At 44.0% G+C, this 27852-nt stretch overlaps 1 protein-coding gene across 1 annotated transcript in view; it reads right to left on the reverse strand.

Moving 5' to 3' along the window:
- Positions 1-7740: 7740 nt before the first annotated feature.
- MMP2 (matrix metallopeptidase 2) overlaps positions 7741-27852 on the reverse strand; it is a 317663-nt gene continuing 297551 nt past the window's right edge. The window contains exons 12-13 of the mRNA XM_082270399.1: positions 16810-16919; positions 7741-8056 (exon numbers count right to left, since the gene is read on the reverse strand). Coding sequence (XP_082126525.1) covers positions 7953-8056; positions 16810-16919 — 214 coding nt within the window. The 3' untranslated portion in view covers positions 7741-7952. The remainder of the gene's footprint in view (positions 8057-16809; positions 16920-27852) is intronic.

Consider the following 27852-nt stretch of genomic DNA (forward strand, 5'->3'; position numbering starts at 1 on the left):
AATAAAAGTCTCCAAAGGTATTCGCTATTTCTTTAGAATCCTGTAGGAGGTGATCTTGGGTGTTTTTAATCCAATATATGTTGTTGGCATATTGTGTCTCTTTGAGTGCCTTAGCTAGAATTTTCCCTGATTTGTCGCCTTGCTCATAATAGAGAGACTTTTTGAAAAATAGGATACGCTTTGCGTTGGTATCTAATAATTCACGTAGTTCTTTCCTAGATTGAAGAAGTTCTTCTTCAACTTGTCGTGCTAAGGATTGCTTGTGTTTAGTCTCAAGATTTTTAATTTTAGTTATTAATTTGGTCTTGATGTCCTCCCTTTCTCTTTTCCTCTGCGCGCCTATACAAATCAGCTCTCCTCTGCTCACTGCTTTATGGGCCTCCCAAACAGTCAGAGCAGGAATCTCGTCTGAGGTGTTTTCTGCGAAGTAATTCTTCAATAAAGATTGAATGTGGTTTTGAGTGGGAATATCTAGTAACAGTGACGGGTTGAGTCGCCAAGAGCGATCGCATTTCCGTGCAGAGGAAATCTGCAGATGTAGAGAAACAGGGGCATGGTCAGTGATAGAAATCACTCCTATCTCGGACTTCACCGCATCTGCAAGGTCTCTTTGAGTGATAAAGATAGTGTCTATCCTTGTGTATCTTTTGTGCGGTGCGGAGTAGTATGTATAATCTTTTGTGGAGGGGTGCAGCGTTCTCCAAACGTCAATAAGGGTAACAGGTTGTAATTTAAGTTTGATTTTTTTGAGAAGGTTATATGAAATGCTAGATTTACCCGAGGAGGTATCATTCAGGGGATTTAAGGGAATATTGAAGTCCCCTCCCAGGATCACACATCCTCGAGCGAAGCTTTTAAGTTCTGCAATCAATTGGGTGCAAAACGTTAAATGTGCAAAATAGCCGAACGGGAAGTACACATTCGCTAGAGTTATCGGTTTGTTGTTCAGTGTACCGGAAACAAATATGTATCTCCCGTTTGGGTCTGATGTTTTTCATATACAAAAGGTATGTCCTTGTGTAGAAGGATTGCCACCCCTTTTGTTTTAGCAAGTTAGTTTGTGGCATAATAGGCTGTGGGATAATACCTATTTGTCATTCGTGGATGTTCTGCTCCTTTGAAGTGTGTTTCCTGGAGGAAAACTATCTGCGGTTTACATTTTTTAAGTTCATATAGTATTTTTTTTCTTTTCTCTGGTGTGTTTAAGCCATTAACGTTGTGAGAAATCAAAAACGGGTTCTTACCTAAGTGTGAGTACACCATGTTGGTCAGTCTGGAGGTCCCCTGAGGAGTGAATCTGAACTCAGAGAGACCTAGTATTGGGGGATGAATAAAATTCTGGTTCAAACAAGGGTGGGATGGAAGAAAGGAAAGTCTGGGGAAGGGAAGTGACACACCGGGTAAGGAAGATAGAAAGAGATGTATAGGTAAAGAGAAAAGACTCTAGGTAGCGCGATGTCGATCAGGGCCCAAAAAGAGTCCCGTCAAGATCACTAATATGTAGGATAAAATACAACAGTTTAACAGTAAATCAATCGCTATATATCCTGGTGAGGTCGTGAAAGGCGGTCCAAGAGAGTAACCAGTAATCTAAAAAAAATCGTGTAATTACTCAGTAATCGAGCTAAGAATGGTCCGCGTCTCCGTAGTAAGAAACATAGATTAACAGCGCTTGTCTTAACAAAAATAAAAGTCGGCAGCATTTTTCCATCATTATCGACTTGCAACTTAAAATGCTATAACAAATTGAACTCAAAAAAACTTGTGAGGTTGGTTGGTTTTTCAGAACCCCATTTTGCCATGTCCCAGGATGCAACAACCCCAGAGCGCAGAAAGAGTGGGACCCTGCTGGATATGGCGTACAATATGCACATGCTTTCCTGCGTTTTTGCAATCAATTCTAGAGTAAGATGATCTAGAGTACCAATATTGGTTTCTAAGACATAGGGCAAAATCTTGGCTTAAGTCCTGACACCCCTAGCAAGAGGTCCCAGGTCAAAGGTCAGGGCTATGAGAAGCAATTCTAGTAAATTGTACGTACAATGGCCCTAGATGACCTCTGCCCTCAAACCGAATATTCAACTTTAAGTTCAAAGATAAGCATATAGTTTACTTTCTTTAGTTGTATACAGGGTGTAGCCCGTTCAGTGTTTTAGCAGGGGTTGAATCAATCATAGCACCAGTCTGTCTGGTAAGGATCCTCTTGATAGATGCAGTCCTGTGAAGAGGTAAAAAGCATAGAGTTCAAACAGAAAGATGTAAAATTCCAATAACTCCAGTGTTTGGATATCTGAGCAAGATTTATGAGCTGGAATGTATCTGCTGCCATCTAGTGGTTAAACCGAGAAATGTAAAAACCTTGTATAGATGAAAATTCTCGGATAAGTAAAGGTGAAAAAAGCAGTCAGGTCAGATATGGGCAGTCTGCAGCAATATTTGGTGTAAAGCATCAGTGAACAGCAATAAAACATTCTGAAAAGGATATGAGAACCATTAAACGTATTCCTCAGTGAAGAAAAAAAGAGAAAAGAAAAATGTGTCAAGGACGATCCCTGGCTTTAGGATTTTTTGGCGTTTTGGGGGAAGCCCCAAATAGAGAATCCAGTTTGCGCCTCTTCTGGTATTTCCCACGCTTTTTATGTGGAGAGCGGGGTGGTGGAGACTCATTTCCCTCATGGGATGGACCCTGAGAGTGAGGTAGCAAGAACTCGGCGTACCAATTGGGTAATTCCACTTCACCCAGTCTCAGGTTAGAACAAAAGTCAGGCAGGTCAGCAGGAGTACGGAGCAAATGTTGTCTACCCCCATGTGTGACTTGTAAGGCAAAGGGAAATTTCCATTTGTACTGCATATCCTTTTGTCTGAGTGCCTCCAACAGTGGTCTAAGAGCCCTCCTATTTTTCAATGTAATAGGAGAGAGGTCTTGAAATAGCAGAATGTGTTCGTTCTGTCTCGCCTTCATTAGAATTTCCTCCTTCAGCGGGTGGCTTGAAAGGCAGCATATAATATCGCTCGGCGGGGCATCATCTGGGGCTTTGGGACGCAGTGCCCTGTGTGCCCTCTCAAAATCAATGGGGGATTCCTCAGGTCTTTCCAGCAAGCTGTTAAATATAGATCTTAGGGCTGGCTTGATATACTCTCTGTCAACTGATTCAGGGATCCCCCTAATGCGTACATTATTCCTACGACCCCTATTATCAAGATCCTCAATTTGCCTATTCATGGCTATGAGGTGTGAGGAATGAGATAGGGAGACATCCTCAAGTTTTCTAATGGCTCTGTCCCTGTTCCTTCCCGCCTTCTCTACAGCAGACATGTGGTCAGAAAGCCTAGTTATGTCTGCCTTTAGATCGATGATTGCAGCAGCAAACAAGTTCTTTATGTCTGCGGCTACTGCAGTCATGCTTTTAAAGTTTAGAGGGGGGGTCAGAGATTTCAGGGTCTCCTACCGTGTCCTCGGTATCTGCCACAGAGTCTGTGTCGTATTCTCTCTCATCATCCTGAGATGCAGCCCGCGCCATCTTGTGTCCCTGAGAGCCTCTTCTGCTTGATCGCTGTGAAGTGAAGAAATCAGGGATTTGTTTTGCCGAACTGCTGGTTCCGGGTCTGGGGGCTTTAGTACCGTGTCCAGGCTTTGTAATTCTGCCCATATTTGAGTGCCTCAAGGTCCGAGAAAGCGAAGGAGACCGGATCGTTCTCGGAGCTCCTTGTTCAAGCAGCCATCTCCTGTCTTTGCCGAGCCACGCCCCCCTAGTTGGTAAATTATTTATCTCCCTAAACAGCAAGCAATATGACAACATAAAACATATAGTAGGACTGATTTTCGATAGCAAATATCAGTCCGATTCCCTAAACTAAAAGGGCCACATTAGCATGTGTAAAACGATTAGTTAAGCGGTTTTCCTGATTTATGAAGTTTACTTTAATGCAAAATAATGTCCTCTGCTTAAACTCCTGGCCCCTCCCTCCTGTTGGGTGCCCCCACAACAAGCAGCTTGCTATAGGGGCACCCGAGCTGAACTGCAGCTCTGTGTAAGATTGACAGCCAATAGCCCCGCTGCTGTGTCTCAGCCAATAAGGTGAGAGAGTCCTGGATGGCTGAGACACTTGTGGACATCGCTGGATAGAGAGGGGGGCTGGTGAAGAAGGCTTTTTATCTTAATGGAATGGAATAAATAGAATGCATGAAGATAAAAAAACTTTATGACTTTACAACCCCTTTCAGTCGTTCTCCAGACTTCCACCAACCACAGCCAGAATCCTTTATCTAGGGCTTACACCAACTGCAGGTACAAGCCTTCACCGGGCATAGCCAGCAGCCTTAATCCAGTACTTCTAGCAGCTAAAGCCACCAGCCATCATCCAGGGCTTCCATCAGCTACAAGTTTGGATGGGTAATAAGCTGATTTAATTTGCAGTTTACTAAAATTAACCACTTGCCGACCGCCGCACGCCGATCTACGTCGGCGGTCAGCCCCTCACAGGCAAAGTGACGTAGGGCTACGTCACTAGCTTGTGAGGGTCTAGGGAGCGAGCGCGCGCCGCCGGTGGCGTGGTCACGGACCCCCCCGCGCGTGTGACCGGCGGACCCGATGTCCGCCGGCCACTCTGCGATCGGCGGGGGAGAGGGAGAAAGTCAGGCAGCTTGTGTAAACAAGCTGCCTGTCATTCTCCCCTCTGTATGAGAGCTGATCATATGGATCTACTATGTAGATCCGTTGATCACTCTGCATACAGCTGAAGCCACAGCCAATCACAGTAAGAATCACGCCCCTAGGGACACACACAGCCCCTCCCTCTCAAATAAAGTTAACCCCTTCACTACCAGTGTATTTTTACAGTAACAGTTCATATATATAGCACTGATTACTGTAGAAATGTCACTGGTAACCCCAAAAGTGTCAAAAATGTCAGTCAAGGGTCCGATCTGTCCGCCGCAATGTCGCAGTACCGCAAAAAAAAATCGCAGATCGCCGCCATTACGCGTTAAAAAAAAAAACAACAAAAATGACAAAAATCTTTCCCTTAGTCAGTAAACGCAAAAACTTTTGCGCAAACCAATCAAAATATGCTTTTTGCGATTTTTTTTACCGAACATAGGTAGCATAAAACAAATTGGCCGAAAATGTTAAAAAATTTTGATTTTTACATTTTTTTTGGGGGGAATTTCATATAAAAAAAAGGGAAAAATATTGCTATTTTTGCAAAATTGACGCTCTTTTTTTGTTTATAGCGCGTGATCAAAAAATCGCACAGGTGATCAAATACCGCCAAAAGAAAGCTCTATTTGTGGGAAAAAAAGGACGCCAAATTCGTTTAGGTACAGCGTCGCACGACCGCGCAATTGTCCGTTAAAGTCACGCAGTGCCGAATCGCAAAATAACCCCTGGTCGTTTAGCAGCCAAATCCTCCGGGGCTTAAGTGGTTAAAATGAACAATGAAAAAACAAAGTTTAAGATGGCAAAAAGGATTCATACACTATAGAAAAATGGAAATGAGTTTATGAAAGGTGTACAAACATGGACTTTTCAAAGCAATTACCCTGGGGCTTAATCAGGGTAATATTTGGCTGCATATCGTAGTCTCTATAAGGCTCCATAGCAAAAGAGAGTCTACCTGCGAATCACTACTTTAGTAAACCAGTTCAGAACTCAAACGGCTACTTGCAATTATCCTTATACAAATGGAAAGAAAATAAACTGCGCTAGATATCAAAATAAAAAATAAAAAATAGCAGCAACTTAATATGTGACAAACATCCAGGAAAATTATATGTGAGGGAAGCTGCGCTAAGTGACAAGAACCATATGTGATAATAAGTCCAAAAAAGTCCCAAAAAATAAATATGTATATTAATAAATGAATGAAGAAGTCCAAAGCTTCAACCGAATCTCCACAGGTGCAAACAATGGGTGTATATACTGCTTACCAGATGCAGCAGTGTAGTATGCCTTGAACACAAATGACCAAGCCAGATGGAAAACCTTATGGGGGATTCCTCACCAACGATATCCGACCCAGGAGCACAGATTGGTGGATGTTGGAGTAAAAAACATATAAAGAAACATAGCGTGATACTGTATACAAAAAGAATGTAAAATAACCGCTCCCGTGTGTATCAGAAGAGGAAAGTGCTGATAGAGACCACCACCATCACAGGCAGCTTACCAGAAGTAAAAAATATGATAGGCAGATCAATCTATATATTCCCAAATGAATGGAATGTTATTCCGTGAAAGGAGCCACCACTTTCCTCTTCTGATACACACGGGAGCGGTTATTTTACATTCTTTTTGTATACAGTATCACGCTATGTTTCTTTATATGTTTTTTACTCCAACATCCACCAATCTGTGCTCCTGGGTCGGATATCGTTGGTGAGGAATCCCCCATAAGGTTTTCCATCTGGCTTGGTCATTTGTGTTCAAGGCATACTACACTGCTGCATCTGGTAAGCAGTATATACACCCATTGTTTGCACCTGTGGAGATTCGGTTGAAGCTTTGGACTTCTTCATTCATTTATTAATATACATATTTATTTTTTGGGACTTTTTTGGACTTATTATCACATATGGTTCTTGTCACTTAGCGCAGCTTCCCTCACATATAATTATCCTTATAGACAGCATCCCACATAGTTAAATTCCAAGATAGCTCTGGTAATACAGGCAAAAAGCTGATGGAATCCCCATTTCCAAAAGCCACAGCCAGCAGACTTCATCTAGTGTTTTCATCAGCAGGCTCCAGGTCTTCAGCAGGCAATGACAATATATTCAACACTATGCTAAGCTTTTATTGGACCATACATTCTACCAATTAGTAGCAAGTAAAAAAAATGAGGGGTGCATGCTACTTGAGTTGCAGAGGGTCTTGTGACACCTTTTTTTATCGCTTCACATACCCATGGTTATCTACATACCTACAAGATTATGACTTACCTACAAGTGTCTAGAGGTGTCCAAATAATCCATGAAAAGAGAACAAGTAGGATCAGTGTAGAGTGTATGTTCCCAAACCCTTTATGACTGGGTGTTTATTATAGTAAATACTTCTCTTTCCTTTCAACCAAGAACACTAGTATATTTCTGCCTAATACTAATATTATAGGAGCGCGCTTGATGATACTTATTGCAGCAGTTTATTTTTAGGAACAAAAGAGGGTTCCTTGGTTAATGGTTTTGTCTCACTAATCAAGACTTATGTGGTCTACTTGAAAAATCAACAAAGTCTAGCAAAAATGAATACAAGAGACTGTTTATTCTGATACTCAAAATCTTTTTAGTAGTACTGTATCTAAGTTGTATATTTTAACACATTTGCTTATTCCAATCATAATGTTTATTCAACCAATCGAAAAAAAAAAAAAAAATAGGACAATTTACAAATACTGTTTGAGTACCACAATTGTTCCGCATATTTAAATATCAGAGCCTTATAATTGTGCTTACATTTTCTTCCAACATGTAAAACATATTCTTCATGTTTATGTCTAGAATACATACATTGTTACAATAGACAGTACAGATCATTAAAATATACTGTATATTAGCAGCATATTCCTATCTACATGCATTCTATCATGACTATTTACTATCATGTAAATGGCACATTGAAAACAGCACATTTAAAAATGCTGTTCCATTACAAAACAGAAGTTAAATATGTATTTAATGGAAAATTGTAAATCTAGACCAACCAATATTTCACATAACTGTATTAAAACACTCAATGCCCTGTCTGTCTATATCTGTTAAAATTATTAAAACATCCCCCATGCACACAATACATTAAATATTTCTAACACAAAAATGAAGTGCAAATACATACACTGTCATTATACCAGTGCCAGACTGGTCCTTCACATCATTTCCTTAACCAGCAACAACAAAAAATAATACACATGTAGACTGGAATACATAAAAAACAATCAATATTTGAAAAATATACCCTTCAGCATGACAGCCAATCATTTTTAATGTTGCCAACTTTAACAATCTTTAGTATTCTATCTTCCATTTCATGATAGTATTGATCTTTGAAGAAATAGCTGTAGCCTGAAAAAACAAGAGGGTGAAATAACAATGAAAAAGCAATTCCTCAAATGTATAATGAAAAATAAAGAGCAGAGGTCTGAAAAAGGGATGAGCTCCCAGTTTTGCTTCTTCAAAGGGTCAGAGAACAGCCAAACTAAATGTGTTAAATGTGATAGCTGCCATTGCCATATATAGCTGCCATTGCCATATATATCAGCCATTGCAGTGTAGTGTAGGGCTGATTCTTATGTTCAGAGGTATGATGCACTGAATAGTATATCTCCCGCGCCAATGGATGAACCTATAAACTAAAATTATCCAAATGTGAAAATATATAAAATTAAAGGGGTGAAATGCAGCTGCTATAGTAAAGTGCTAGTAACTAGGGATGATCGAAAGGTTGGGGTCGAACCGATTGGGTGTTCGAAATTCTGCGGTAAAAGTTTGGAATTTGGTCACCAGAACCGCCCAAAATGCAATGGGACAGGAACTGGGCTTTAAAAGGCCTTGATTGGCCCAGAAACGTCAGTAAAAGCCAATGAGGGGGCAGGAGTCTGCTAGGAATGTGATTGGAGTGACTACGGGGGCCCAGAGGCCAATCAGGAGTGAATACGCCCCCCAGTATATAACATAGCCCAGCCTAACCTCTAGTACTGTAATACAGAGCCTTTTGAAGAGAGTGGAAGCATTTGTGTTTCTCCTGCTGCTTGTAAAGCTCCAGTGTCATTTTGCAATTATCTTCTGCTGTATGGAGCTGTTCTTTTAGTGTGAGGAAAGGGATATGCAGTGTAGTTAGGGTACTATATACCACTATAGTTAGATTCAATAATCTAGTTTTTGTAGGGATACTTTTAAGTGTCAGGGTTCCGTCTAGTGAGCACGTTGCACTGCTGATATATCTACAGCAGGTATACGTGCTTGCTAGTCAGCTATTGTGCAAAATAGTTTAGGGTGACCTGACTCTGCCATGCCAGTGTGACCCCACTCTGTCATGTCAGGGTGACCGGAGTTTAGGGTGACCTGACTCTGCTATGCCAGTGTGACCCCACTCTGTCATGTCAGGGTGACCGTAGTTTAGGGTGACCTGACTCTGCCATGCCAGGGTGACCCCACTCTGCCATGTCAGGGTGACCGTAGTTTAGGGTGACCTGACTCTGATAAAGCCTCAGTGACAACTATACATAAATTAAAATTCATCACAAAAAAACAGATTATCTTTCTTAGAATTTCAGTAGCGCAGGGATGGTGTTACCCTCCTTTCATAAAGTGCAAATAAATAAAGTGCATAAATTGCATAAATAATCCAAAACATGCAACTAAGCAAGAACAGAGTCCTTCAAAAGTCTTTGTTTATGTAGTGCATTTATTTGCACTTTATGAAAGGAGGGTAACACCATCCCTGCGCTACTGAAATTCTAAGAAAAATAATCTGTTTTTTTCTGGTTCTGGACCTGCTACAGAGCTGAGACTTCACAGGTACACTTTTTAGACCCCCCCCCAGACACTAAATCCAAAGAAATCTCTTTTTTTTTTTCAATAATTTTTTTCAATAATTGGCTCTCTATCAAAAACGACAATTTTTAAGAACTTTTTTGCCTGATTCATAGTCCCTGGGGCATGACCCAGAACCAAATGCAGGTAAAATCGTAAAAACGCAGTCACACAAACGAGCTGTGGAGTGGAGAGCGGTACTTGCGTTCCACCCAGCTCATGTGATGTCACGACGTGCGTTCCAGCTAACCTCAGCCAATGACGAAACGCGTTAGCTGGAACGCACGTCGTAACGTCACATGAGCCGGGTGAAACGCAAGCTGGAAGTACCGCTCTCCACTCCACAGCTCATTTGTGTGACGGCGTTTTTACAATTTTACCTGCATTTGGACCCTGTAAACTGTTCCTTTTTTTAATTTTGTGCAATAAATTATCTTTTAAATGATACTGCACTATTTGGAGCTTTCCTTTTTCATACATTCCCGGCCGGAGGAGGGCAACGGAAGAGTGACACCATTGGAAAAGGCATCCACTCGGAGGGAATCCGTCCCGGCCCTGGGGGTCACTAAAGCTTATGTGGTCTTAATGCCATAAGGCATATAAGACTCACTTGGTCTGGTGAGTGAGTAATATTACTACTAGCCACAGTGGAAAATAAAGAGTGACACCAGGGATTGATTGGAAAACCTGCCACTGAGCACCTTCACTTTGCACTGTATTAATCTAACTGAACTTTTGTCACAAGAAGTCCCATTTGCACATGAACTGTATGGAGGATTTATGAGATTATTCATACATCTCATAAACCACTTATGAACTTGATTTTTTCCGTTTTATATTTTATAGAGCATCTAAATATTTTTAGTGTGAAATCCTTTGAATGAGCGACTTTGGTTTTTTTTGTATATCACTTATACTTTTTCACGTGGCTCTTTGCACAATTATATGCACTTTAATATTTTTTAAGATTGTAGGATTGTTTATTAATTATAACACATATTTGCACTTCATCATAAACCAAGCGCTATAGGTAATCCTATATTAAGGTTACTTTATACATAGTCACTGATTCTTATGTTACACAGTGTACTGCAGTCAGTTTAGTGCTGTGCTGTGATTGTAGTGGGGCCACTGAAGTGTATTGTATCCAACACGTCTGTGTCACCCCACTGATACCATTTTTAATTTCATTGATATACTGTATATATTTTTTTTTTCCTTTTCACTTTATATTTTATTTTTTTCAGCAGAATCAGGTTCTGTTGCTGCAATATTAGTACTCCCCTCCTTTGTCACAGGAGCTAGTGCGTCCTTCTGCGTCAGCAGCGATTTTCTTTTTTTGCGCAGCAGCACTAATAATATTAAGGGCATAATTGCTGCTCCCTTAATGCATCTCAGGCGCTATTCCTTCCGCTCCAGAAGTGGGTGTTTTTTTTGGTTGGTGGTGAACCAGCACCAATAATATTAGGGGCATAATTGCTGTACCCTCTTGTGCATCTCAGGTGCTCTTCCTTCTGCTCCAGACGTGGGTATTTTTGTTGTTGGTGCACCAGCACTAATAATATTAAGGGCATAATTGCTGTACCCCCTGGTGTATCTAATGCGCTCTTCCTTTTGCTCCAGATGTGGGTGTTTTTGTTGTTTGCACAGCAGCGCCAATAATATTAGGGGCATAATTGCTGTACCCCCTTGTGAATCTCAGACGCTCTTCCTTCTGCTCCAGACGTGGGTGTTTTTTGGTTGGTGGTGAACCAGCACCAATAATATTAGGGGCATAATTGCTGTACCCCCTTGTGAATCTCAGACACTCTTCCTTCTGCTCCAGACGTGGGTGTTTTTTTTTTTTGGTGGTAAACCAGCATCAATAATATCAGGGGCATAATTGCTGTACCACCTTGTGCATCTCAGGCGCTCTTCCTTCTGCTCCAGACGTGGATGTTTTTTGGTTGGTGGTGAACCAGCACTAATAATATTAGGGGCATAATTGCTGTACCCCCTTGTGCATCTCAGGCGCTCTTCCTTCTGCTCTAGATAAGGGTGTTTTTTGGTTGGTGGTGAACCAGCACTAATAATATTAGGAGCATAATTGCTGTATCCCCTTGTGCATCTCAGACGCTCTTCCTTCTGCTCCAGACGTGGGTGTTTTTGTTGTTGGCGCACCAGCAATAATAATATTAATAGCATAATTGCTGTACCCCCTTGTGAATCTCAGACGCTCTTCCTTCTGCTCAACACGTTGGTGTTTTTTGGTTGGTGGTGAACCAGCACCAATAATATTAGGGGCATAATTGCTGTACCCCCTTGTGAATCTCAGACACTCATCCTTCTGCTCCAGACATGGGTGTTTTTGTTGTTGGCGCACCAGCACTAATAATATTAAGGGCATAATTGCTGTACCCCCTTGTGCATCTCAGATGCTCTTCCTTCTGCTCCAGACGTGGGTGTTTTTGTTGTTGGCGCACCAGCATTAATAATTTTAAGAGCATAATTGCTGTACCCCCTTGTGCATCTCAGGCGCTCTTCCTTCTACTCCAGACGTGGGTGTTTTTTGGTTGGTGGTGAACCAGCACCAATAATATTAGGAGCATAATTGCTGTACCCCCTTGTGCATCTCATATTCCTTCTGCCTCAGCAGGGGTTTTCTTTTTTTTTTTGGGCTTTATTCATTTTTTCTTTATTAATAAAAAATATAAAACAGGTTAATAGTGCACCAAGCACAAAAGTATTGCACCCAAGCACCATATTCCCTTTCCACGCTCTATACTAAAAAGTTATAAAAACTCCCCCAAAATACCCATCCTGTCCGAAAGGCCAAAAAGGAGAGGCAGACGCTCACAGGCCACTAAAAGAGGGCAAGCAGTCTCTGTGTCCACAGTGAAAAGTGGTGGCCACGGACATGGTGCATCCTCTGCAGGCTGGGCAGGCTTGTCCTTTTTTCCCGGTGCTGGCCATGTTATTGAGCCACAACATGCAGAAGAGTTGGTGGAGTGGATAACTAAGCCGTCCTCATCCTCCTCGTCCTCTGTCACACAGGCTCATACTAGTTTGCCTTCCACCACAGCTGCCAAAGTGGCCCGTTCCACAGGCTCCTTGTCTACAGCTACTCCTTCCTTAGCCTCACTATTATGCAAGGAGGAGTCACCTGAATTATTTTATCATGGTGTCAGTTGCATGATGCTGGAGGATACGCAGCAATTTGAATGCTTCGATGTTGGTTCCAAGATTGAGGAAGGGAATAACGTGAGCCTAGAGAAAGGGGTTGACAATGACGGACAAGAAACTAGCAGTCATGTTCCCACAGCTGCAGCATACTGCCAAGTTTGCTCTAGTGACGACGATGGAGGGGATGATGAGGTCACTGACTATACTTGGGTGCCTGAGAGAATAGAGGAGGAAAGTGAGGAGGAGGTGGCACAACTCAAATGAGGCAGGATGTGCTCCAGGGGCCGCCTTATGGGAAGCCACCCTATTGCATCACACAACATAGCTCCACAGGTGCAGGGCGCTGTTAACTCCCTGCTGACTTCCAAAAGCTAATTGGTGTGGGCTTTTTATAACACATGTGCAATAGACCACAGCGTTGCTGTTTGCAATCTCTGTCTGAAGCGGATCAAGCATGGCCAGAACACCAGCTGCTTGGGCACCACATTCTTGACAAGACATATGATGACCTGCCATGCAGTCTGTTGGCAACAGCACCTGAAATACCAACATCATAAAAAAACTTCTCCTTGCTCCTCATCTGAGATCTCTACCACTATTATACCTCATGTCTTCTCAAAAACCTGCAATGAGAGGGATGATGGTATAGCAATGAGTGCCACAGATACTTGCAACCAATCTGCCTACAGTACACCAGCAGGCAAATTTCGCTACCCCAGTTGCTGAACCATAAAAAGAAATACTGTCCTAGCCATGCACATGCTCAGTGTCTAAATGCTAGCTTGACTCAATTGCTAGCACTACAACTGCTGCCTTTTCATCTGGTAGACTCTGCCCCCTTTCGTGAATTTGCGGAATGTGCTGTACCACAGTGGCAGGTTCCAAAAATGCATTTCTTTTCATGTAAGGCCATTCCATCTCTTTACCATCATGTGGAAGGTAGTGTTTTGACCTCCTTGGACAGAGCAGTCAGCAGGAAGGTTCACATTACTGCTGACTCTTGGTTTAGCAGGCATGGGCAGGGACGTTATATTTCTTTCACGGGGCACTGGGTAACTCTGCTGGTAGCTTGGAAGGATGCAGGACAGGGTTCAGTGCTGGAGCTCATTCTGCCACCACGCCTCCAAAAAGCTGGCGCTGATTCTGCCACATCTGTCTACTCCACCCCCCCTCCTCTTCTTCCTCTATGTCCTCTTCTGCTGAATAGTCCTCTGAACCAACAGTGCTCCCTAAGCATTCAAGGGGCTACGCAACAGTCAGGCTAAAAGATGCCATGCAGTGCTTCAGTTGGTTTGTCTAGGGGACAAGAGCCACATGGGGCCAGAGATTCTGTCAGCTCTGCAGGGGCAGGCTGAGAGGAGGGTGACACCAAGCCAGCTTGAGCCAGGAATGGTTGTATGCGACAATGGCAGGCACCAACCTTCTCTCCGCCCTCCGACAGGGACACTTGATACATGTTCCATGCTTGGCACATGTCCTGAATCTGGTGGTGCAGTGTTTCTTGAACAGGTACCTGGGCTTACAAGACCTTCTGAGGCAGGTCAGAAAAGTCTGTGCCTATTTCCGTCATTCATACAATTCCAGTGCTCGGCTATCTGACATTCAACGGAATTCAACCTGCCCACCAACTGCCTCATTTGTGACATGCCCACCAGATGGAACTTAACATTGGCAATGCTGCAGGGGCTGCACACGCAGCAGCGGCCATCAATGAGTACCTGTGTGAGTATGGCACAAGGACAGGCTCAGGGGAGCTTGGCTTCCTTTCTCCAGGCCAGTGGCTGCTGATAAAGTGCATGCACTGTCCAGTCACCATTTTAGGAGGCCACAAGGATAGTGAGCCGCGACGATGCATGCATCAGTGAAACTATCCCTCTAGTCTTCCTGCTGGAGCACACGCTTGGTGGAATCATGGACAGGACACTTAAGGCAAAACAGCGGGAGGAAGAGGAGGACTTCCTTTCCTCACAAGGCCCCCTTTATGCAGATATCATTCCTGCGGGGCCACAAAACACACAGAAGCAGTAGTAGGAAGAGGAGGAGGAGGAGGATTGTGGCAGCATGGATTTAGAGGATAACATACAGCAGTCTTCAATGGATGGTTGTCATTCCCCAGAAACTCCAGGAGTTGTACGTGGCTGGGGAGAGGTTGCTCCTAACAATGCCATCCTTAGTGACCCAGAGGACTCAGAATCTCATGCCTCCTCAAACTTACGCTGCATGGGCTTCCTGATTTTGCAAATCCTGCGAAAGGACCAGACGATTTGTGGTATCAAGGAGAGAGATTATTACTGGTTGGCAACCCTTCTGGATCCACGTTAAAAGGGTAAAGTTGCAGAGCTCATCTCGCCTTCACAGAGGGAGCAGAGGATAAAACATCTTGGGGACGCCTTGAAGAAAAATTTGTGTAGCACCTTTCCAGACACTGGGAGGTTAACGTTTTTCTGAGGCATCGTTCAGCCAAAGGAGGAGAGGTGGAGAAGGTGGCCAGCTGACCGATGCCTTTAACCAATTCTTTAGTCCTCAACGCCCAGGGCTGTTAGGTTTAAGCAACCACCGGCAGTGTCTCAATCATATGGTGCATGATTATCTAGGGCCAAGAGCAGACTTTGAGACCTTTCCAACTGAGCATTCACATGGTTACTGGGTCTTGAGGATGGACCACTGGCCAGAACTTGCTCAATATGCAATGGAGCTACTGGCCTGTCCTGCTTCAAGCGTGCTTTCCGAACGGACATTCAGTGCTGCTGGAGATTTCGAGACATACAAAAGAGTGTGTGTCCACAGACTCCGTTGACCAGCTGACTTTTATCAAAATGAATCAGTCCTGGATAAACAGCAGATATCAAGCCCCTGATGCTGATGTAACTGGTTGAATTTGCTAGAGGTCTGCCATCCCTTGAAGACTGCATATGCTGCCTATCCTATTTCTCAATCTTCACAATGCTAGCTTCCAACAATGTTTTTGGTTAAGGCCACAACCAACACTCAAGGGGATTGTGTCAAAGGGCCTAACCTGAGGAGGGTCACTCCAGAGTAGGATAGTCAGAGGACAGGTGTCAGTGTGTCAAGTGAAAGGGGATACTAGGAGAGTATCCTGAAGAAAATTAGTTCATCAAGTCTTCTGGATAGAGACTTAGTCCAAATTCACCTAGTGGTAGGGTGAAATCAGCAGCCTGGCTGCATCCTCAGACAGGAGTCCTCATATCTTGTGAATAGTTAATCTGGAGTATATCCCACTATTCCCTTCTTCCATCCCTATTTAAAATAAAACACCAAAAACAACCACAAACCCCTGGCCTGATCATTGACTGAGCCAAGAAGTAAAATGTTAACTTGTGAATACCAGAGTTGCTAGTGGTAACCCAGGGGGACCCGGAAGTGTGTTATCCACCAGTCCTCAAGGGGGCAGTGCTACATGAACTAAAACTTCCTATTGTATACTAGTCAATTCTATATTTCATTATGATTTAACAAACTTCAAGGCAGAGCACTACCTATTGTCATTTTATCATTTGAGATAATGTTACATGAGTACTGCTTGGATCTTGAAGAAGGGGACATACCCCGAAAGCTTGTCCTGAAAATTTTTATGTTAGTGCAAATAAAAAAAGTATCACGGACAGTACTCAATTGTCTCTGTCGCAATTGCACTAATACGGCTACAATGACCTCAAGCATAGTCACAATAACATTTGTCACTTATTGTAAATTGATTTAGATGAAGAATATCCTTTGTGAAACACCAAGCTCTCTCGCTGTTCTTTATTTGCACCTGGTAACATGCTTCACTTTAAGTCCAAATAGCATCAAGAGGAAATTAAAAAAGCATTCTTGTGTCTCTGACTTCAGTGATAGTCAGTAGTGGAGTGAAGGAGGTGTTTGCTGCCAACAGCACTTAGATGTTGAAAGCCAGTATAATGTCTACAACATCATGAGGAACATGAGCAGTGTCCAGGTTTAAGTGACAGAATGAGGGGTTTTCAGGACCCGCCCAGACCACATCTGGTAAAAACTGTCCCTGTGTTCAAGAGGGACTCTGCACTGCGTGATGGCACTGTTTGCCCACTCCTGTCTTGATTGTTTTCATAAGATTCTGAATAAGTCACAAGGCAACTTACCACTTCCACGGACATCTACCACAGCATCCAAATTATCGTGTACGCCATTCCATGAATCTGCAATTAGTTTTGGGAAACCAGTGTCCATTTTCTTTTTCGCTTCATTATATCTGAAAAAATGCGATAAGAAATAAATATAAGATTTCATTTTAAACTTTATCACAAAAACGTCAGCAAAAGTATTGATACAGTGTACTATATATTGATATTATATTAATAATATAAGGGAATAGGTGGACCGCAAACATATTACTCTATATTGTACAATAATTACATCATAGACTATTAATACACATAAAACTGTTGATTAGTGAATTATATAAACTCTGCTCTGTCAGGGCTGATTTTTTATAAAGGAGAAATAGTCTGCAACCTAGCTAGGGCACTAAAAACAAAAAATGGCTGATGAATAACTTCTGTCTGAATTCACCTGTCTGAGTTGGGAGGATAACATTGCAAATATTTTGAGATATTGTATATAGTATATATCATACTAGATGTTGCAAACAATGTTAGCCACTTCTGGACCGGAAGGATTTGCCCCCTTAATGACCAGGCCATTTTTTGTGATTCGGCACTGCGTTATTTAATGGACAATTGCGCGGTGGTGCAAAGGCTTTACCTAAATAAAACTGATGTCCTATTTTCCCCACAAATAGAGCTTTCTTTTGGTTGTATTTGATCACCTCTGCGATTTTTATTTTTTGCACTATAAACAAAAAAATAAGCAACGATTCTGAAAAAAAAAATATATATATATATATATTTTTCACATTCTACTATATAACATTCCCCAAAATTTTTTTTAAAAATCTAAATTTTTTAACATTTTAGGCCAATTGGTTTTCTGCTACATATTTATGGTAAAAAAATCACAATAAGCGAATTTTGATTGGTTTACGCAAAAGTTAACGCATCTACTAACTACGGGAAAGATTTATGTAATTTTTATTGTTTTCTCTTTTTTTTTTACTAGTAACGGCAGTGATCTGCGATTTTTATCGGGACTGCGACATTGCGCCAGACAGATCGGACCCCTAACTGACATTTTTGACACTTTTGGGGGGACCAGTGACATTACTACAGTAATCAGCGCTAAAAGTGCACTGTTACTGTAATAATGACACTGACAGGGAAGGAGTTAACACAGTGGGTGATCAAGGGGTTAAATGTAAGCCTAGGGGAGTATTTCTAACTGTGGGGGGTTGGGCTTTTGAAATGATCACAGAGACCTGTGATCCTACATAGAAGGATCACAGGTGCTCTGTGATCATTTCAGAGAGAAGAACGGTCAGCTAACCACCCTTCTCTCTCAGCGGGGAACGAACGCGGGTGCCCAGCGGCATTGCAGTTTACCCGCTGCCGAGTCTACATCGGTTCGCACAGGAGGGGCTGCCTGCCGCAGTAAATCTGCGGCGGGTGGTCCTTAAGTAGTTAACCACCTCCCACCCGGCCAATGTACATATACGGCCGGGTGGGAGTCTCATCCTTCTGATCGGACGTTCCCGAACTTCCTGCAGAAGGAGAGGGATCGTGCCGCCGCGGGCACGCGCAGCGGCGCGATCTCGATGTGCCTGTGTCCCTCGGACACATAGCAACAAGTTGTGCCAGGAGGGCCCTGTGATTGGCCCTCCTGATCACATGACGGCTGTGTCCAATCACAGCCGTCATGTAATGTAAATACAGCCGTTGTAACGGCTTTGATCTCTGACAGGATCTGTGTGAGGAGAAGAGACAATCTGTGCTGCAGCCAGGGGATCAGTGAGTTTGAAGCATTTTTTTTTGCTAATTACACACTGATCACCCTGCTACTGTCCCCAAAACACAGTGTCACCAACACCGATATAAACGTCTGTCCATGATCATCAGGCGCACATGTGTCCGTGATCATCCAGCGCACATCTGTCTGTGATCATCCAGCGCACATCTGTCAGTGATCATCCAGCGCACATCTGTCCGTGATCATCCAGCGCACATCTGTCCGTGATCATTCAGCGCACATCTGTCCATGATCATCCAGCACACGTCTGTGATCATCCAGCGCACAGCTGTCTGTGATCATCCAGCGCACATCTGTCCATGATCATCCAGCGCACATCTGTCCATGATCATCCAGCGCACATCTGTCCGTGATCATCCAGCGCACATCTGTCCGCACACATCGTCACCTGTCTGTGATCTGCCACACCTGTCTGATCTGACACATCTCTCAGTGATCATCGGGCGCACATCTGTCTGTGATCATCCAGCGCACATCTGTCCGCACACAACTGGCACACATCGTCACCTGTCTGTGATCTGCCACACCTGTCTGTGATCTGCCACACCTGTCCCAGTGAACATCTGCCACGTCTCAGTTTAACATCTGTCTCACATCTGTCCCATAAATCATCTGTGCACATCTGTCCACATGGCTAGAAAATTTTATAGCTGGGAGGAGGCTCTCCATATTCAGCATGTCGGATGAGAGTAGCGGGGAACTCTCTCCGTCAGACTCGGATAGCGAGTATGAGCCAGTACAAAGCAGTGGCTCTGAAATGGAAATGGAGGATGACAGAATCCTAACAAAGAGGCTCAGGAGATTTTGGCAGGTGCAGGCACCAACAGGGCAACACATCCTGAGGCATCCACCAGCAGTGCAACAACTCCTGAGGCATCCACCAGCAGCGCAGCACTCCACATCCATGATTATACACAGGTATCCACCAGCAGTTCTGCAAGTCCTTGTGCAGTGGCAAGCGCAAGCAGGGCATCATTCCTACATGACAGGCCAGCTGCTGGTAACGGGGCATCCCAACCACAACGAGGCAGGGCCCATACTAGCCTTCTGGATGTTCTATCATATCCTACATGGCTGCCCGATACTTCAGCAGAACTTGTAATTCCCCCTTTTACAGCACAGCCAGGCCCTCAAATACAATCGGATAATGTAACCCCACTTTATTATTTTCATTTGCTTTTCACGGATGATCTGCTGAACTACATCGTGGAGCAGTGGATTATAGCAGAAAGATTTACAACAGACGAGAACAACAACCTAACCAAAGTGGACTTAGTCAAGCGTTTAATCAGCCTTACCAGCCGCAGCCATACCCTGAGTTTCCACCCAGGAAGTATTCACCAGATGCAGCAAGAGCTACAGAAGTCGCAAGATTCCTGATGCGCCGTGAGGTAGTGAGTGCTGGTCTCATGAAATTCGTCCAGAAACTACTGGGCCTGGAAGTCCTCTTTCCTGAGCGGTACCCAAGACTTAGATCTGACAGGCAGAGAAATGCTTGACCAGCTCTTTAAATGGCTAGGACCAGAGTCCACTGAGCAAGCCCAAAGAATCAGGTCAGTACATGTCCATGACGCAGCAGCAGGACTTGCAATGGTGTGGCAGAGACTAGAACAATGCTATGGATCACCTGAAGTGATCGAGGATGCACTTTTGAAGAGGATAGAAAACTATCCAAGAATAACAAACAAGGACAATCGAAAGCTGAGAGGTTTAGGGGACCTACTCTTAGAAATAGAAGCCGCTAAGTCTAGTGGATATCTGCCAGGTCTCTCATACTTGGATACAGCACGTGGAATTGATCCCATAATCGAGAAACTTCCTTACAACTTGCAAGAAAGGTGGGTCACTCAAGCATCAAGATACAAGAAAGATCGTCGAGTTGCGTTTCCACCGTTCACTTTTCTTGCTGAATTCATCGTAGACCAAGCAGAAACACGCAATGATCCAAGCTTTGCTTTCCTGAACAAGAGAACGGCAAGCTTCCCAAAGGTAGAACAAAAACCTCCAGCGCTTTACAAAGAATGCAGAGCAACAGTTTCTGTACGGAAGACAGAAGTCCCTACTGAATCTGCAGCCAATCAGGAAGACTACGCAAGTAAGAAAGTTGAGGAGCCAGACAAAATATGTCCAATCCACAACAAGCCTTACCCACTAAGAAAATGTCGCAGTTTCAGGAGTAAGACATTAGAAGAGCGCAAAGCTTACCTTAAAGACAATCGCATTTGTTTCAGATGTTGTGCTTTAATTCAACATCTTGCAAAAGACTGTACAAAAACCATACAATGCACAGAGTGCAACAGTGACAAACACCTGTCAACACTGCACCCAGGACCACCACCATGGAAGCAAGAAGTTCCAGCAACTCAAGAAGATCATGGTGGGGAGCATTGCCAGCAGTATCCTCCAAGTGCACAGAGATCTGTGCAGAGCAGGGCCGTCCTAGATCATGCTCCAAGATATGCTTAGTCAAGGTGTATCCTGCAGGTTTCAGAGAAAAGGCAATCAAGATGTACACAGTCTTGGATGAACAGAGTAACAGATCCCTGGCAAAAACAGAGTTCTTAGACCTCTTCGGTGACAAAGGAAGTCCAACTCCATACACCTTGAAGACTTGTTCTGGAGTTGTAGAGACGACAGGGAGAAGAGCAAACAACTACATCACCGAGTCATTAGATGGAAAGACAAAGGTGACTCTTCCTACCCTCATAGAATGTCAGAGATCCCCACACCTGAAGTTGCTCGTCATCACCCTCATCGAGTGAGAATAGCCGACCAGATACCAGCACTAGATCCTGATGCTGCAATCATCCTTCTACTTGGGAGAGATATCCTCAGAGTGCACAAAGTCAGAGAACAGTACAATGGGCCACACAACGCGCCATTTGCACAACGCCTTGATCTCGGATGGGTCATCGTTGGAGAGGTATGTCTAGACGGACTGCACAGACCAGCAAAGGTAAATGTTTACAGAACACATCTGTTACAGAATGGTCGTACATCTTGTCTTTACCCATGTACCAACAGTCTACACATTAAAGAGAGATTAGGCAACCCAAAACATCAGCGGAGTATCCAGAGGGGCATGGAAGACTTAGCCTCAACTGGAGATACAGATGAACTGGGCTGCAAAGTGTTTGAAAGAACGACGACAAGCCAGCACCCTCGGTGGAAGATACACTCTTCCTTGAGATCATGGACAGAGAAGTCTTCAGAGACAAGTCAGGCAGCTGGGTAGCGCCTTTACCCTTCCGGTCACCACTCCATCGCCTTCCTGACAACAGGGTACAAGCTGAGAAACGCTTCACGTCATTGCAACGCACTCTACAAAGAAAGCCGAATATGAAGAAACACTTCCAAGCCTTCATGCAAAAGATCTTTGACAACGAGCAAGCAGAAAGGGCACCACCACTACAGGAAAACCAAGAACATTGGTACTTACCAATATTTGGGGTGTACCATCCTCAGAAACCAGGTCAGATACCTGTAGTATTTGACTCTATTGCGAAGCACGAAGGCATCTCACTAAATGATGTCCTTCTCAGCGGACCTGACCTGAACAATACACTCCTGGGAGTACTCATCAGGTTCAGAAAAGAACTCGTAGCAGTAACAGCAGACGTACAACAGATGTTCTACTGTTTCCTTATTCGAGAAGATCACAGAGACTACTTAAGGTTCCTGTGGTATGCAGACAATGACTTCAACAAAGACATCACAGAGTACAGGATGAAGGTACATGTGTTTGGAAACAGCCCTTCTCCAGCTGTAGCTATCTACAACTTGAGACGAGCAGCACAGCAAGATGAAGGACATGGTCAAGAAGCCAAACAGTTCGTCATGAAGAACTTTTACGTAGATGATGGACTTGCTTCTTTCTCCAGCAACGAAGAAGCTATTAAGGTCTTTAAAAGTTGGCAGAATATAACATAAGATTGAATAAGATAACTTCCAACAGCAGCAGAGTTATGGAAGCATTTCCAACGGAAGACCGTGCTAAAGACCTCAAAGACTTGGATCTAGGAACAGAATCACCACCCTTGCAAAGAAGTCTTGGGCTTAGTTGGGACCTGAAGACTGACAGTTTCACCTTCAAGGTCGCCAGAGAACAGAAGCCATTTACAAAAAGAGGTGTCCTATCTACAGTCAACAGTCTTTATGACCCCCTGGGATTCGTAGCACCTATCATCATGCAAGGCAAAGCTCTTTTGAGACAGTTCACTATTGAGCAAGAACAAAGTGACTGGGACGTACCTCTACCTGAAGAGAAGGAAACGCAGTGGAAGTTGTGGAAAGACTCATTGTTAGAGCTTGAACAACTCAGCATCCCAAGACCGTACGCACCTGTTTCCTTATCTGCTACAAAGAGAAGAGAAATATGCGTATTCTCTGACGCTTCCACTATGGCTATCGCAGCTGTAACCTACCTTAGGGTAATAGAAAGTGAGGGACAAAGCCATGTCGGGTTCATAATGGCAAAATCTAAACTGGCTCCGAGACCCGCTCATACTGTCCCACGTCTAGAACTTTGTGCTGCTGTCTTAGCTGTAGAGATGGCAGACATGATTATGAGAGAACTGGACATTGAGATCCATACAGTGAACTTTTATACAGACAGCAAGATTGTGTTAGGATATATTTACAACACTTCAAGAAGATTTTATACATACGTGGCCAACAGAGTGACACGTATCAGAAAGTCTACAAGTCCAGAACAGTGGCATCACATCAGCACGGACAAGAACCCAGCTGATCACGGGACAAGACTGATGTCAGCCGCTGTACTTAAGCAAACTAACTGGTTCGTAGGTCCTTCGTTTCTTGGTAAGCCAGAAACCAAAGAGACTACTCAGGTAGATACTTTTCAGCTCATAGAACCAGATCAAGACAAAGAGGTAAGACCTCAAGTTGCAGTTTGCAAGACTTTAGTTACAAGAGACAGTCTCGGAGCCCATAGATTTGAAAGGTTTTCCAGCTGGAAGTCGCTGACCCGTGCAATCGGAAAACGTATCTGTCTAGCCAGATACTCCTGCAGAGTTACCAATACTGATCAGCGTAGCAAAGACCACCTTGAACAAGCCAAGGTCACGATCATCAGATGCGTCCAGCAGGAAGTCTTTAAAGAAGAAATCCAAAGCCTTCTGAAAAAGGAAGAGATTTCTTGACACAGCTCGACCCAGAAGATGGAACCAGTGACACCTCCCACAGGAGACTTTGACCTCAAGGACTTGTACACCAAGCAATGAAGACAAGTTCAAAGTCTTGCAGACATTTTCTGGAAGAGGTGGAGACAAGAATACCTGGTGACACTCCAGTCACGCAAGAAATGGCAAGATGACAAGCCCAACTTACAAATTGGAGACGTTGTCTTACTAAAAGACACTCAGGCCCACAGGAACGAGTGGCCTATTGGACTCATTGTGGGAACTGATCCTAGTAGTCATGCTAAAGTTAGACAGGGCACTCCCAAGGTGTATGCTAGGCCAATTTCTGAAGTCGTTTTACTTCTGTCCAATGGTTAGTGGCATAACAAAAAGTATGCCAGGTGGGGAGTGTGCTGCCTTCGCACTATATTTCATATGCTTGGCACTCAGCAGTGTCTGTCCCTTTAAGACCCTCCATTTTCTTGTAGCCTAGGGGCGGGTCTTCTCCCTACTGCCTTGGGCAAGTCTAAACTTGTCTATGCATTCCAGCTTCAGACACCATAGAGAACAGACCCTTAGCACTTCTAAGCTAATCTATTGCAAACCTGATGAACACCAAAAGCCTGTAAGTAAAGGATTTGCTAGTTTAGCCTGTATAGAGGGATGTTAGACCTTTGTATAGATAATATGTGTTCCAGTATGTAGTAAGCACATGTTAGTTAGTCCCTATCTTCTGCATAACTATGTATAATGTATGATGTTGAATAGCCATACTTATACCTGTCTTTCATATGTTTGTTTTACAGTTTTACCATTCACGATATCACACATGCACACGCATAATATATCTCAGTAAAAATTGCATCAGTTAAAGAAACCAGCGCTACTTTAATTGAGATTTGGTTATTACTAGATGTGAAGCTGTGTACCTCAAGCAACACACAGCCGAGACATTACAAAAGCAATAGTACTAAAATGGACTGTTGGGTCTCTGAATTGTGAACACCGGGAGATAGACAATAATATGTAGCCCTTTCACACTGCTACCCACAAGAAATGTGTGTAATATAGCACTGTAAAGCACAGTGGAGCAACTAATTCTCTCCATACAGACTGTCAGCTCTCCCTAAACACCGTAACAAATTGCTGCTGGGGTACCTTATACCAAAGCCCATATTATTGGCCATTCTACTCTTCTGACCACAGTTGAGAGGTCGGGCAAAGCATAAGTGTTCTTTAAAATTTAGTCTGGTAAATTTTTTTATGAATTCATCAGTAACTGCAAACCCTCTTCACCCCCACCCTGATTCACCATGAGCCAACTATGCAGTGAACCCAAATCTTATTCCTAATTTTGAGGACCTGACTTGACTTGAACTCCTAAAGCCTTGTACAAATATCAAGAAATTGATGACTGACAATAAAACAGCACTTGCAATGGTGAAATTGACAATCATATGATATTATAAAGAATAATAATGTGCAAAATAACAATATAGTGCAAAAAATTCCCTATGTGCAATAGTGCAATAAAATGTCCATACATTTTCCAAATGGTGCTTAATATTAAAAGTGCTTGGAGTGCCTCAAAAAAGTACTGGGGTGCAGAAAAGTAATCAAGCGGTGCAGGGTGCTTCACTCCCCTCCTGAATCTCCACTCCCCAGAAGCAATGCACCCTCAGCTGTTTCAGTCTGGGGGTCAAGTAAGCCTGAAATTTTGTGAGGTCATGTATATCCTTTCGATATTTGTGAGGTCATGCATATCCTTTGATAACGCCCTGTAGGAAGAATGAAACGTGTCAGATGACCATGGGTGGTGACGTCAGATCCAGATGGTGACACGCAAGTGGCCGCATACTTCCAGTTCCCGGTTTTATGCTGGTTTTACCTCAGGGGTCGAGTCCTGCAGGAACGCATGGGAAGGGCGTCCCCGCACTATTTCCACAGCAGGAACGCCGTTCCCATTGCTCCTCCGACCTCCTGCAGGACCAGGCCAGCCAGAGCTTACAGTGCAGTGCAGGCAGCCGCAGCGTCTCGCCGCTCACAGCGCCTCTCTCTGCAAACAGGCCGGCGGAGGGGGAAGCGCACAGCGGATGACGTCACGAGCAGGAGAGTCAGCTGCCCAGCAACAAGAACCACCAGCCAGTCACAGGCTCAGCCCAGGCCTAGAGCGCGCGCGGAATGGACAGGCGTGGGCGTGGCCTGACTGGAGTGCCTTCTGCATTGAATCGATGATCGCTTGGTGAGGCGCGGCGGTGAGTGAGGCTAAGGAAGGAGAAGAAGGCAGCCGGCAGCAGAGACAGAGAGCAGCAGCATATCCACAGCATCCAGAAGAATAAAACTCCAGCAGTCAGAGGAGCAGGCCGGTTTTAGCAGTGGCACTGTGGCAGCCTGCCTGGGAGGTGAGTCACTGGAGCAGTGAGTCTCCACAGTCCACTCACTGCACATTTGCCTCCCATACTGTCCCTCACACACTGTAAAATTCTGTCAGCATGTCAGCCACTGTCCCTCACACACTGTAAAATTCTGTCAGCATGTCAGCCACATTGTCATTTTCAGGGGTGTGTGCTCACACACACCCCTGAAAATGACAGTGTGGCTGACATGCTGACAGAATTTTACAGTGTGAGGTTGGTATGAGAGGCAAATGTGCAGTGAGTGGATTGTGGACTCACACTGCCAGAAGAAAACTGCAGCAGTCAGATGAGCAGGCTGGCTTTAGAAAGTGGCGCTGTGGCTGTGTGGCAGCCTGCCTGGGAGTGGGAGGTGAGTCACTGGAGCAGTGAGTCTCCACAGTCCACTCACTGCACATTTGCCTCTCATACTGTCCCTCACACTGTAAAATTCTGTCAGCATGTCAGCCACATTGTCATTGAGTCACACACCCCTGAAAATGACAATGTGGCTGACATGCTGACAGAATTTTACAGCTGAACTGCTCCACTTACCTTACCTGCCACTTCTAAAATTGATGTCCCCAGGCCTGCTCCTTGTGTGCTGGCTGTGTCTGGCTCCTTTGCTGCGTGCTGCTGCCTCGCCTTACCGGTGACTCCACTGATGCTGTCTGCACACACTCTGGGCCTTCAAATGCATAAACATGAAATATTTGTGAATCGTGACTGATGCCCTTTGTCAGGAATATTTCATGTTTATGTGTTTATTTGGCCAATTTGTCATGCATGCATTTGAAGGCCCAGAGCGTGTGGACAGCATCAGCGGAGTCACCGGTAAGGCGAGGCAGCAGCACGCAGTGGAGGAGCCAGACACAGCCAGCACACAAGGAGCAGGCCCGGGGACATCGATTTCAGAGGTGCCAGGTAAGTGGAGCAGTGAGTCCACTGCACATTTGCATTCTTGTGCCACCCTCACACCCCTGGAAATGACAATGTGGACGGACCTGCTGACAGAATGTTACAGTTGAACAGGCAAACATGTATAACACATGTCAGTAAGTTTGCTATGTCCAGCTGTAACATTCTGTCAGTGTATCAGTCCACATTGTCATGTAATGTTTATGTTTTTAATATCCATTGTTTCTTGACAATGGGAATCAAATGCATAAACATGAAATATTCCAGACAATTGTCATCAGTCATGAATATGTCATGTTTATGCGTTTAATAATTGGCCAGTTTGTCACGAATGTTTCATGTTTATGCATTTGAAGGCCCAGAGCGTGTGGACAGCATCAGCGGAGTCACCGGTAAGGCGAGGCAGCAGCACGCAGCAGAGGAGCCAGACACAGCCAGCACACAAGGAGCAGGCCCGGGGACATCGATTTCAGAGGTGCCAGGTAAGTGGAGCAGTGAGTCCACTGCACATTTGCATTCTTGTGCCACCCTCACACCCCTGGAAATGACAATGTGGACTGACATGCTGACAGAATGTTACAGTTGAACAGGCAAACATGTATAATACATGTCAGTAAGTTTGCTATGTCCAGATGTAACATTCTGTCAGCGTGTCAGTCCACATTGTCATGTAATGTTTATGCTTTTAATATCCATTGTCAGCAATATTTCATGTTTATGCGTTTGATGCCCGTTGTCATGAATATTTCATGTTTATGCATGTGACAGCCATTGTCATGAATATTTCATGTTCATGCGTTTGATGTCCGTT

Source organism: Pelophylax lessonae (genome assembly GCF_965119305.1).
Source record: "Pelophylax lessonae genome assembly, chromosome: 10".
Lineage (NCBI taxonomy): Eukaryota > Metazoa > Chordata > Amphibia > Anura > Ranidae > Pelophylax > Pelophylax lessonae.